General features: G+C 39.2%; 1 protein-coding gene across 2 annotated transcripts in view; it reads right to left on the reverse strand.

Moving 5' to 3' along the window:
• Positions 1-334: 334 nt before the first annotated feature.
• The window catches only part of LOC110051292 (acyl-CoA dehydrogenase family member 11-like), a 51,872-nt gene continuing 37,868 nt past the window's right edge, over positions 335-14,338 (reverse strand). For both annotated transcript variants that reach the window (XM_089288369.1, XM_089288370.1), the window contains 8 exons: positions 12,962-13,069; positions 12,351-12,449; positions 12,210-12,276; positions 10,669-10,754; positions 8,066-8,134; positions 7,110-7,264; positions 6,077-6,193; positions 335-4,306 (listed from right to left, as the gene is read on the reverse strand). In XM_089288369.1, coding sequence (XP_089144495.1) covers positions 4,091-4,306; positions 6,077-6,193; positions 7,110-7,264; positions 8,066-8,134; positions 10,669-10,754; positions 12,210-12,276; positions 12,351-12,449; positions 12,962-13,069 — 917 coding nt within the window. In that variant the 3' untranslated portion in view covers positions 335-4,090. The remainder of the gene's footprint in view (positions 4,307-6,076; positions 6,194-7,109; positions 7,265-8,065; positions 8,135-10,668; positions 10,755-12,209; positions 12,277-12,350; positions 12,450-12,961; positions 13,070-14,338) is intronic.

A 14,338-nucleotide genomic window follows, 5' to 3' on the forward strand; every position in this document is an offset into this window, starting at 1 on the left:
AAGCGAACAGTTTCGCTGAGGTCACCGTAACATTTGTCGAAAAAGTCTTTAATAAAGAACACCGAGGTCTTACGAGTCTCTAAAAGGCTCATGATTACGCCAGATTCTAAGTTTCAACCGCGGGCGTGGAATCCACCGCGAGAAAATCCCGCTCAGTCTTGAGGACAAACTTACATAAGTCGCATTGGAAGACGAATCCCGCATAGCGAAAGCGAGGACAAATGGATAGAACTTCACGAACTGAAATGATATCAGAGTATTAAAATTTTTCTCACTGACAAAACTTTTTGGGCTTGTTCAAGCTAATACACTTTGACACTTGAATAGGCTGATGTAGGAGATTTAATCAATAAATTTTAATCAAATTTATTCGCGCTACAATTGTACGGTGAATTTAACTGAAAAAAGGACAAATAGGACTCCTCTGTTCTCTATGTACTAGCCACATAAATGCGAAAAGCTCTACATGTCTATTTATAACAGATTTAACCATCGTAACACGATCGCATGCGTAGAGTTTGATTTTAAAGGAATTTGAATCGTCAAAAAGTTGATTCGCGCCACAATTGTACGGCGAATTTAACTTTTACTATGGTTAGCACCCAGGATCCAATCTAGTGGACCCGAGTTAGATTCCGGGATTCGTCATCTTTTTCTCCGTTTTTTTTTTTCCAAGCAACTGGTCTTTTTCTTTTCTTGTTCAACCCTTTAATAATAATAATAACAATAACAATAACGATAACGATAACGATAACGATAACGATAATGATAATGATAATAATAATAATAATAATAAGTAATGGTAATAGGACTGAGTGGAGTCCAATTCGGTCTGTTATCATACGAGTGATAACAAAATCGGACGACCAATACGAGTATGATTACAGACCGAATTGAACGATACGAAGTCTCATTACCAATTAATCATAAAATTACAATTTCCGAGGAAAGAAGAATGGCCAAGTCATGAAAGAAAGGGAAAGTTTGCATTAAAATACCTACAAAGGAGATGTAAACATTCTAAGGCAACCGCGCCTGCTACCGGCAATTAGGCGCCAAAAACAGAAAAGCAAGCGCGCACGCACGTAACTACAACTTTGAATGTGATTGGCTTATTGAACTATCCGATAACAACTTGGCAAGTAAATTAATGGAAAATAGGAGCTTTTTAAACCAATCATAATCGAGGAAATTGTTACTTTTATGAATAATAATAATAATAACAATAACAATAACAATAACAATAATAATAACAAACGAAATTTTAAACAGGACTAACCCATCAGCACTTGAAAGTACTGTTATCATAAGGGTCCCGTAAGATTTTAAAAATCAAAAAGGTAAAAATACAAAAATTTTTAAAATTTTAAAAGACAAAAGTACAAGGGAAAAACATATAAAAGCTTACGAATATGAATTACGAATAAAAATGTTCGTTGGCCTTTTGCCTAAATAAAAGCCTTGAGTTCAGATTTCCCATGTCCGACGGTAAACTGTTAAAAACTGAGGCTCCTAAAAACGAAAGACTCCGACGACCAAACTCCAGCTTCATTTTCGGCAGATCGATTAAGGAAAATCTATTCCTTGTGTTGACACTCTGACTAACCCTTGTAACATAGTTCTTAAAAAAGGCGTATATACATTTCCAGTTAGACAATCAAAAACACTCAGACAGACTTTTCTCTTCAAATAACTGTCAACTGATGGAATACGAATATCAGTCTTGTTTTCCAGTCCTGAAGATATGCAGCTTAAACCACGATGTTCGAGATTGGGAATTAGTTGCCTGAGTGTATTTGAATAGCTTAATGTAATTAGACTACAATAGGTAAAAACAGGCATAATCATAGCCCTGTAAATGCTTTCTGCAGCTGCACAAGTAATGGAAGAACGAATTTTCCGTAGTAGAGTGACTCTCCCGCCCGCTTTCTTGTAGTTTTTGTTGAAATGGGTTTCAAAATTCAATGTAGGATCTAAATGGACACCCAAGTATTTGTAGGTTGTTGTGCTGTTTATAGGTAATCCATTTGCCGTCAGATTGAGCTGTTTATCTTGGAGACGACTCAACCTTTTTGCAGTTCCGAAGATCATCGTTTCTTTCTTCCCTTTCTTGAGATTTATGAGCAGGTCATTCTTGCGAAACCAAGTTGCTAGATTGTTGATGTCATCATTTAGATTCCTTTCGATAACGTCAAGATTGCTTGAAGAAGTAAAGATTACTGTGTCGTCGGCATACGTAATAATTCTGGATGATTGAAGAGGCTTGTGAACGTCATTAAAATAAATAATGAACAGCAACGGCCCAAGAATGCTTCCTTGTGGAACCCCAGTAAAAACGGGGTTGGGTTCTGAAAGAACACCGTTGTATTGAACAGTCTGCTTTCGTATAAACAGGTCATCTGTGAACCACTTTAGCTCATTGTCACAAATCCCATAAAGGGACAGTGTGCTAAATGGGCCTGAATGACTAATGGTATCAAAAGCCTTGGACATATCAATAAAAACTGCTCCCAATACTTTGCCATTATCAGCTTCTTTCCTTATTAAGTCTGTAAAGTATGTAACAGCTAGTTCAGAAGATCGTTTTGGACGAAAACCAAATTGATGATCAGAAAGGAGGTTTGGTGAAGAACATCCGTCCACACTACGCCGGAGGAATTTGAAACGCAGCACTCACCGGTCATTTTTGGAAAAATGTCCGCTCTCGCGGAAACCATTATATGTTTATTTATAGCAGATTTTTAAAATACCCTAATCCCCTAATACCCTAGCACCCGAAAACGCTAATACCCTAAAACCTTAACACCCTAACAGCCTAATTCCATAATGCCCTATTATCCTAACACCCTAATACCCTAATGACCTAAGACCCTAACACCCTAAAAGTCTATTACCCTAATACCCTGATAGCCTAATAGCCTAATACCCCGAAACCGTAATAACCTCACACCCTAATAACCTAACATCCTAAAACAGTCATACCCTTATACCCTAACACCCTTATACCCTAACACCCTAACACCCTAATACCCTAATACTCTAGTACCCTAACACCCTACTAGCCTAATACCCTTATACCCTAAGACCTTAACACCCTAACACCCCAATACACTAATACATTAAGACTCTAACACCCTTGCACCCTAATACTCTAATACCCCAATACCCTAATGCCCTAATACCCTTATTCCCTAACACACTAATACCGTTATACCCTAACACCCTAATACCCAAATACTCTGACACCCTAAGACCCAAGTACCGTGATACCCTAGTACATCAATACCCTAATACCCTTGTACCCTTATACCCTAACAGCCTTACACCTTAGTACCCTAATACCCTGATACCCTAATAATCAAATACCCTAATGCCCTAATATACTTATTCCCTAACACACTAATACCCTAATACCCTCACACCCTAATATCCTACTACATTAATACTGAAAAGCTATTACTATTACGTCGCAAAATGTAAGAACTAGCGGAAAAAGGAAAATGAACGCGACGTTTTCATAAAATAGAAGCATTCTTATGAAAGAAATATGTTGTATATTTGATGTTGTAATGTTGTGGAACTTTTAAACCATTGTCGTTGTTACTTCTTATAGAGTCTTTTTATGGCGTGCCATTAATAACCCTTTTTCAATATAATTCATGTTTGTGAGGAACGGTTGTGATTCGCTTTTGAATATTGTATGTGTTTCGTCGGTGTAGATCACGATAATTTTCAAATAATGTTTCTAGTTATTATTGTTCTTGCTGTATTTGTACCTGACACAAATAAAAGACTACATAACAAAACAAGAATCGCTTTTCTGAGTATACCACGACTTCCAAAGAGAAATCCCTATAAAATACATAAGCTCAATAATCACCATTTCAACCATCATTCAGAGTCGAACTACTCATAAAACACAGTGATACATTTACAATGGTTTACATCAGTTTACACGGGCACAGGAAAAGGGGATCTTCTCCTTTACAACTGGTATGTTCACAAAATAAACACCATCAATTGCATGTTACCTATACCACTGAAAGCAAAAGCACAATACATGTAATAGTGGCGGACGTTTAAAAGAGGTCTACATTTTAGATGTCAGTGCTTCTTTAAGCTCCAGTTTAGCCACTGCCTCCAGGTGAGCCTCATCTGGTCCATCCGCAATGCGTAGGCAACGTGCTTGAGAGTAGAAATTGGCCAGCGGAGTATCTTGACATACGCCCTTCCCACCATGCACCTGGATCGCACGGTCAATTACATTACAAGCCATGCGAGGAACAGCGATCTTTGCAATAGCAATCTGAAAGAATCACGGCAGGTAAATGTTAGATCTCTTCACAATATAACCGTTTGTTAAAAACATTTTCTTAATCGTTGCCCCGTATTACACAACGTCCGAATCAGCTGTCAGGCAGTGTCGCGTTATAAAATGTTTCTTTGCCTAGAAACACTCATACAGAGGAACCAGGCTTTAAGGGCACCTGCTTAAAGGAGCTCAGTCACGGTGTTTTGTCTTTTTTTTGGCCAAGTACAAAATCTCTTTTAAATGGAAGGAAACCTGAAAATAATAGTTTACTACGACAGAAAAACATCAAAGAGATAATAATAAACCATAACGGAACAAGGATGGTCAAGGATGGCAAAGATTGACACGGATTGCAAACGACGAATTTGAAAAATTTAGGCTAAACTTTTCAAAATGTGCAAACCGTGACTGAGCTCCTTTAATACGGACATCAGTTATCTTGTGCAGCGTAGATGCCACGATCACGTGCTAATCGTTAACGTGTTTTTGTCACTAAATACACCGAGAAACGCAATAACGTGACATGGTTATCAAAGTCTTTCTTCTGATGTTTGACCCTTGTAGCCTTTGATATGAGACATATGACTATTTGAATGAGGGTTAGCCGGCTTCTTGAACTAACGTTCCAGCAAGACGTTCCACATCGTTTTAGTTGCCATGAATTTTATGCTTTTGTATTTCTATAAATAAAACATGTGAATTTGACAATTATTCTGGACAACAGCCCGCTTAATGTAGAGACCCCGGTAATATGGACACCTTTGCGTGTTCCCTTGGTATCCGTATAAACCAGGTTCCAATATTTTACCATATGCATGTGATATACATGTCGTGATATACATATCATATGCATGTTTACTGATTTATGGGGTTGGCGTTTCCATTGGTGTTGATGTTTCCAGTGGTTTTGTTGATAAATCAAACTGCTCCCTGACAACCGTGCAAAACGAGTTGGCACAGCTGCTCATGACCAGAATATTGCACCAAAATCACTGTCAGACGGCAATAGCATGAGCAGGCAGTTATTTGCATATCACGTGGTAGCCATCGGACAAGCCCGAAAAGGACGAAAAATTGTATTGATTGATAACTGTCATTAAAATCGTTTTTATCTCGTGAATGCGAAGCAATGGATGAGTTCGAGCAGTTTGGTCGGAAAATACTTTATCTCTCCCTTGTCGAATTTTCCCGAAACTTATTGTGATACAATAACAGTAGGGGGGGATTAGAAATATCACAATTTTATTAACGAGAGCCTCTGAATTTTCTCCACAAATCCACTGTAAGGGAATAAATTATGAGGTAGAGATCACTACAATGAGAACTTGTCTCCACAATCGTGTCGAGTTGTTGGGAAAATTAGAAAAGCTAAAAATGATAATCAAAAGTTTCTCACTGAAGCAAGAAACCTAACTATTTCCAAACTCTGTCTGATAGATGAAGAGTGACCCTATTACCTAAATGTTGTCAGAAAAATCATAAAGGTATATTGTAAAATCAGAATTCATCCAAAATCGTATTCTTCAATTTTTTTAAGTGTCTAAATGTAGCTCTCGCGCTCAAATGATCAATTTTAATCACCTAATGCACCGAATGATTGCTTCGACAGCTTTCAACCGAAACGCCCCGCAAAACTATGTGCGTGGCTTCTCTTGATTTTCAGATCAGAGAGAACCGTATGAATCAAAGTCGTCAGCGCCTTTATCTCATCTGATATATGGCCTTCTAGTCCTGATATAGTCCTATTTATATAACCATCCTCACCTGTTTTCGTGCAGCCTTGTTGCCAAGCGTATCAATGATATGTGCAGCTTTAAGAACTAACAATCTAGCCTGCTCGATTTCTATCCTGGAAAGAGCAATTTGTTGCTGAACCATACCCTAACACAAGAGGTAACAGATTACGAAATCTGGATAATGGACTAGGTTATATTCAATTCTGATCTTCAGGATTTATGTATTTTGGTTTCCTCGTCAACACTTAACATTATCAAAAAGAGATTTAACCCTATCAATCAATCAATCAATCAATCGGATCGATCGATCGAAGATTCGTCCGTCGGCCAATCAATCAGTCAATCAATCAATTAATGAACTAACTAATAAAATACAGAAACCAAATACTTAATAAAAAACAAAGTCAAAAATTCTAAAATTCTAAAAATGCCTATTTTATGGTCACTGAGTTAAGACTATTCAGAGAGACGTTTACCAAACATCTAAGCTCTTTCTTACAATAACTGAGTAATTTCTCGCGCACTGATTGGCTCATTTTTATCATCAATAAGAGTACAGACGGATAAAATTTTCATTTATGCAAGCTTTCAAGTTCAATTTTCAGCTGTCAAACTGTCAACATTTTATCCAATGAGATTCTAAGGACTTTTTTAAGTAGCCAATCAAAAAGCGAGACTGAGCTATTGACAATGTTGACGTCATTTTGAATAAAATCCACTATCTTTGTTTACGGCAAGTTTACGGCGTCTTTTCCCGTCATTTATTCCCGGCATTTGACCATTTTGGGGTCTTGTTATTGTAAAAAACGAATTGACGTCAGTTTTTTATGCGTCTGTCCTCTTATTGATGATAAATTGGGTCATAACATTGTCAAAGTTTACTGCGGAACCACTCCCCTGCGGCTCGTGGTTCCACAGCCACTTTGACAATGTCATGACGCAATTTATCATCAATAACAGGACAGACGCATAAAAACTGACGTCAATTTGTTAAAGTACAATAGGTTTGCGACGATGCAAGACTAGAAATGAAAAATTAGAACAAAATAGGACTTTCTGACCTTTTCTGCAAGACGTTTTCCAAAGGCCACTCTATCTAAAGAACGTTGGATCATAAGCTCAAGAGATCGCTCTGCCAAGCCAATCAAACGCATACAATGATGAATACGTCCTGGGCCCAAACGACCCTGAGCTATTTCAAATCCTCGTCCTTCCCCTAGAACAAAGCACAAAGGAAATTACATCACGTACAACACCCTATTCACCACCAGCCCAATATGCAAACAGGCATCACCAACGTTTTCTTTTTTGTTTTCCTGGATCGTGTACGTGATTTACAATGTAGTTCAATAAATACTTGATCTGACTGGTCAGCAAAATAAATGCACACAGGAACACATAACCAAAACTGATTTTTTTGTTTGAAGGAAATAGTTATCTTAGTTTGACGAATCATGAAATGGGCTACCGTCAATCAAAACCAGATTACAAAGAAGAATTCTCAACTACATTTTCAATCATAGTTGCATAATACAGCATTTAATGTTTTTATACCTAATCGTGGTTTTATGGTACGTTTCAGTGACATAAAGGGCAAGTTTGGTCCAGCTGTGGTTTGTAGCAGCTTGATATGCCATCAAGCGCACCAAAAAAGGCACCATTAGGTATTTACCATACCCTGATTCGGGCACAAATCTGGCCATATCAGATCAGTGACTTGATATCACATAATATCAAGACTGATGACGGGGCTTACCATTGGCTGATTCGAAATTTGGGTACGATAGTCATCAAGAGAAGGTTGATATTCCTCTGGGGCGGCCTGGCATAGTGACTTCAAAGTTACACGAAACAAAGTCAAATTCACGATGGTTTATGTGGGAATGTAAAGATTACAGATACCCCAGATTAGAATGCATGGTGTATACATTCTTCATTGCTGAAAGCATTTTGTGTCGAATACGAGTTAGTGGATTTCTTAAAAAGACTTATCTTGCAGAGACTCCATTACACCTACCCAAAATAACATTTGATGCAGGAACTCGGACGTCTTTAAACTCTAACTCCAAGTGGCCATGTGGAGCGTCTAAAAGAGTAGAGAATTAAATAGAGTGATGAAATTCTCAATTCCAAAATAATTGTTTATTTATGGCTAATGCGGGTGAGTCTTTTCAAATGGAAATGACATTCACCTTTGATAAGTTAATAAAGATGGTGAATTTTAAGCTCGGTAATGAAATGTGAAGGTGAATTAATCAACATGACACGAGCGTGGGACAAAGAAATATTCTGAGTCCCCGACAGGAATCGAACCCATGACCTCCCGAACACCGTGCGGGCGCTCTATCCACTGAGCTACGAGAACTCATGGAGAGCAAGGTCATTTAACTGAGTTCATATATGACAGGTGTCCTGCATACTGCTAGGATCAACGCTGTCGAATTCATCGTGAGTAGTGATAAGTTAATAAAGATGGTGAATTTTAAGCTCGGTAATGAAATGTGAAGGTGAATTAATCAACATGACACGAGCGTGGGACAAAGAAAAATTCTGAGTCCCCGACAGGAATCGAGCCCATGACCTCCCGAACACCGTGCGGGCGCTCTATCCACTGAGCTACGAGAACTCATTTTTCTTTGTCCCACGCTCGTGTCATGTTGATTAATTCACCTTGACATTCACCTTTTTTCAACGATATTCCCCGCATGACCCTCCATTGCAAGCTACTTCCAGTCCAACACCGAGAATACGAATATGGTCTATTGAAACGATTGATTTTAACGGTACAAAGTTTTACATGCAGTAAGCTTTCGACAAGAGAATGACGCCACTTGTTTCGTGTAAATCAAACTTAGAACTTAACAAGCACGTTGTACGTTTGATTTGCAGGAAGCAATTCTATTGTATACTTGTCAGCAGCTTGCCGCATTGGGCGAGGTTTTCCTTTCCAATCGGCTTGTGTTTGTGGACTGTTCTGTACTGAAATAAATGCAGTGGCATCTTTCACCACTTAAGTAAATTCTGCATTCATTTTAAGTAGGTACTCACTCTCGCACACAACTCAAGTTTGTGCAGTTACTCCGCACCAGCCAGCGCCCACACTACGCTGGAGGAATTTGAAAACGCAGCTTTATTCCTAGAGTTAGGCCTACTGTCCACACTAATCCCTCACAAAAACAGGGCTTTTTGAAAACGCCGTCTTTTCGTTTTCATGTGGGTGGAAAGCATTTTGAAAACAGAGCTTTCCGAAAACGACGTAGTAGCGATAATACAGTCCAATCCCTATAGGCCCATTGCACGATCCGGTCACATGGTACAAAATCACACATGCCGGTGTGCAAGTTGTACAGTGGGACTTCCAAAACAATGCAACTCGTACCAGTCCTCCTGGAACTGCCTTCGTTTTGGAAGTCCCACTGCGCAACTTGCACACCAGCATGTGTGATTTTGTACCATGTGACCGGATCGTGCAAAGGGCCTGTTAGGCGGCCACCTATTAAACGGCCACCCCCATTAGGCGGCCAGTAATCAAAGTCCCGATGAGGGCTTTTCTATTGTTTTTACCTCCATTAAGCGGCCAACCCCTTTTAAGAGGCCACTATCCATTTCCCCGAGGGTGGCCGCTTCACAGGGGTTGAACTGAAATGTAATTTCCGTAACCGCGTTTTCCTCAAACACAAATCTAAACTGACTGGTGATTGTTCCGTTTCCAAATTCCTCCGGCCTAGTGTGGACGGAAAAGATTTGATACGTTTTCAGAGTGAAACCTCCGTTTTCAAATTCCTCTGGTGTAGTGTGGATGGTGAACATTTGATGCGTTTTCAGAGTGAAACCTCCGCTTTCAAATTCCTCTGGTGTAGTGTGGATGGTGAACATTTGATACGTTTTCAGAGTGAAACCTCCGTTTTCAAATTCCTCTGGTGTAGTGTGGATGGTGAACATTTGATACGTTTTCAGAGTGAAACCTCCGTTTTCAAATTCCTCTGGTGTAGTGTGGATGGTGAACATTTGATGCGTTTTCAGAGTGAAACCTCCGTTTTCAAATTCCTCTGGTGTAGTGTGGATGGTGAACATTTGATGCGTTTTCAGAGTGAAACCTCCGTTTTCAAATTCCTCTGGTGTAGTGTGGATGGTGAACATTTGATGCGTTTTCAGAGTGAAACCTCCGTTTTCAAATTCATCTAGCTTAGTGTGGATGGGGCCTTACATGGCATTTATGTACACATCATGTACAATCAATTTGGAATTTGGTTTGACTAGAATGTCCGTATATAACTAGTGTGGCTTTTGAATTTTATCGAGCGAATTACATGCCAGAAGTTTTCCCAGTTTTTTGTTGATGTGTTATTCGCCACTTTGGAGGCAGGTAATGTTTGAATACCTTAGGATAGTAGACCATCTAGAATTCATAAAATACCAAGATTGCTGAGTAGGGTAAGGTATTGCCGTTGAGTCTGTGATCAAATACACGCTTGTTTCAAAAGATAAAAACAAAGTGAACGGGTTAACACAAAGGAGAATTGACTCCTTCGTTTCGCTTGTATGTCAAAGCGCTGATAACTGCAATATTAATTTGCCTATTTTGTTACATGCAGGACCAGATACTTGTAGAGGACTGACCATTGTATCCAAAGACTGTTAGAGGCCTGACTTTAGTGATCCCTGGAGCATCTAATGGTACTAAAACCATGGAATGACGTTTGTGCCTATTAAAAGTCAGCAAATGGTATTCAGTTAACTTGAATAAAATTAAACAGTGGACAACGACCAACCCCGAGCACGTAACTTGTAATTTCAGCCCAGCAATAGAATTGGGCTTGATGCCATTACAAACATTCAAGGCGTAGTCAATCGATAAAAATCGATATCGAAAATCAGTTGATTCAATCGAAATCAATCAATTAATTCCTGTCTTCAGGAATATCGATTGTTATCGATTTAAAACAAAATCGACAATAACCACCTAGACTATTCAAAGATGGCTTTGCCATTGTGTAAAATAATGCCTTGAACAACACGAGACGTTCATCTTCAGCATGGTACTAGATTATATAATTTTTCCTTTTGGGCTACTCCGAGTTTTATTTTCACCTTTGTTTCCTAATGCAAATAGTAGAAATCACTAGAACACTGACTCTGTTCTTTAATTTGCTTCATCTTAATGCCAACGCTACAATGAGACTGGAGGGTTTTCTCTGCTACTCTCATCTGAGTTTCTTACGGTGTCGTAAACTAGCAAAGACAGATTTAAAGCCTAAAATGGTTGTTGTTTCTGTTCTTGTTATTTCGTCGATGATTGTTTAAGATACAGGCTATGATTAAATGACTCAAAACCATTGCAGACAAATTTTGTCAAACAATTTACTAGTGTAACCTGTAAAAGGACAAACATAATTTCCGATAACAATCGATAATAATCGATACCAATCGATGAATCAATCACTATTGATTACTATCACTGATTACTATTACTTCCTCGATTGCTGATAGCAATCGATATCAATCTTTGATTGATATCGATTGTTATCGATTGTTAGACTACGCCTGGAAACATCGTAAAGCGCCACTGAGCTCTGGAAATGAGCGCTACAAATGTAATGCAATGCAATGCAATGCATTGCATTGCATTGCATTGTATTCTAATGTATTGTAATGTGCTGTACTGTACTGTACTGTACTGCACTGTACTGTACTGCACTGCACTGTATTGTATTGTATTGTATTGTATTGTATTCTTTACTAAGAAAACTCGCCCTTTCTGCTTATTGTTGGGTATTGCATTTGGATTTGAAGAACACTAGAGAAGGCGTTGAGCGAGTTTGCAAAAGTTTATGAAAGGAAAGTCTGACGCGTACAAGTAGCTCATTTGCACAGTGTAGCGCGTGCAATTTCAAGTCCGACTCGGGGCTTTCAATTGTCAACAAATTTTGACAAAGATTTCTTTCGTTATCTTTGATATTGGGGTAAAAAAAATTGTTGTGGACTCACGAGACGCAGCCTCGTGAGTCCACAACATTTTGACCACTGTGATGACGCGTACTCGTTGTCGATAAGAGTACAGACCACGCTAAACCGCTTTCGATTTGTTAATTTGCTCCCGCATTGTGTCTCGGTACTACGCAACAGAGTACAATGTACATGAAACGTAAGATACAACATACTTTGGCATGTCCTGCGCTGTGCTGCATCCCATCACAATAGCTATCTTACAGCGAGGGTCTCCTGCCCCTGAGGAAATACAGAGTCAAGTATTCAGTCGTACAAGCGATTCGATAATGTTCTAAAACCAATAGCTTGATTACCACTGCTCCACCACTTCCGCCCATTGATAACAACTTCGTTTCCTTCTCTTCTTATCTTGCACTCCATGTTTGTTGCATCAGATGATGCTACATCAGGTTCTGGATATTAAAGACAAAAATACATCATAAAATTTCAATTTGCCATCAGGAACTTAGTAGTAATTATTGCTCGCTTACATTGAACCTACAGAAAACTGGAAAGAACTACACTGAAGAGCACCATGACCTTGATAAGCAGAGGAGGACCTCAAAAAAAGCGACAAACGAACCTTGACTTCAAACATAACTACCGCTAACACAGGTGACATGAACATCAACTGTCAATACCGCATCAAGACAAAAGTAATTGTTAAAGTCTTCCAAAATCCGGATATTTAACACCATCAACTAACAAATTAGCAAAAAAATCATTTGACTCGAAGGATGAAATCCGCTCACATACTTATAATGTCAATCACTACCAACAGTCCCTCGTATTTACTTAAAATGCCAACCACTAACCACCCTCACCCAAATGATCTCAATAGACAAACTAAAGAATGTTAAAACAATAAAGTACAAGGCTGTCCCAAGCAGAAGATACGAATCTGTATCAAAATACACCATGTTACCTGTCATACAAAAGGCAGACCTTATGTCTCCTTTAAGAAGGGGTTCCAGCCACGCCTTTTTCTGCTCTGTATTACCATACAGATGAAGAACCTCCATATTACCAGTATCTGTAGCAAAAAGAGTGGAACATTTTTGACTGTCATACTCTGCAACGCACAAATCGATAACCATATGTTGTGACACAAGTGGCTGATCTTCAAGGCTCTGACCTACATGTAAATTGTTGGCAGAGTGTATTTGATATTATTCAGTTTCTGGTAGAGTATGCTCCTAGACTTGTGGTGTTCGTTTAACAACTAGACAACTTGTTTTGTGTTTCACAGTGTCCCTGCTGTAGTTCTCGCACTTCTTTTGTCTGATGGTTTTATCCATACTGGCATTTTCTCTAAGGCTACAATCATAGTTATTTGCTATGCACATGTGCCATGGGTTTCCTCATTTCCTCCCTTAGCCATAGTCAAAAAAGGGGGATAGTTACCACGCCCGACTAAGTTATCTGTTATATGTTTTTGTTAACTCTTTTGATCTTGACCGCACACATCACCTACGTATTCCCCCGTTGTAATGTTAGCCAGTAGAAGTCAGGTCAACAAACTGATGTTTGATGTGTTTTGTGAGACAGCTCCAGTTCGGAAGATTGATAACATGTGTTTGCATTAAAACTTGATGCAAAACATTTTCACCTTCACTGGTTATGATCTAGGACAACCTTATTTAAAGGAGAAGGTCACTCCAAAAAACGCGTATTTCTTGTCAACGCTTATAACAACCTTGCACTAAGTGTAGCCGCTCACCGAAATTTCAGCCTCTGAAGTGCAAGTTTTCCTTCTGGAATTCGTCTCCAAAGAAGGGCAAAATTCGAACATCGTTGCCGCCATTTTTGACAGTACTCAGCAGCCAGGCCGCATTTCCGTGACGTCATTCCGTCCGAGAGATTTTGTCCACATGGCTTCCGAAGAGCCTTTTAACTACCACTCTGGGCTATGGCTGCTTTTGAGCCATATTATTTTGACCCAAACATGCTCCAAACTCCGAAATGATAGCATTGAAGATAGTGAAGTAGATAATCGCTTGGAAAAAATAGATTTTGCTGACCTTGTGAAGGATGCCAAGTCAGCTGCAGGTTTTTCTCCTTCCCGCCAATTTCGAGTCGGACGGAATGATGTCACACAAACACGGCCTGGCTGCCAAGACAGTTTCAAAATGGCGGCCTCCGAGGTCGCTTCTTTCGAGATAAATTTCTTCAGGATAGCAGGCACTTCAGAGGCTGAAATTTCGGTGAGTGTAAAAGCTGAATGTTTACTTGCTATAGGCGAGGACAAAAAAATTAAGCTTTTTGGAGTGACCTTCTCCTTTAAGAAAAGTGTTAACACTGC

The sequence above is a fragment of the Orbicella faveolata genome, unplaced genomic scaffold (assembly GCF_042242905.1).
Source record: "Orbicella faveolata isolate gen_17 unplaced genomic scaffold, um_ofav_v1 contig_15, whole genome shotgun sequence".
Lineage (NCBI taxonomy): Eukaryota > Metazoa > Cnidaria > Anthozoa > Scleractinia > Merulinidae > Orbicella > Orbicella faveolata.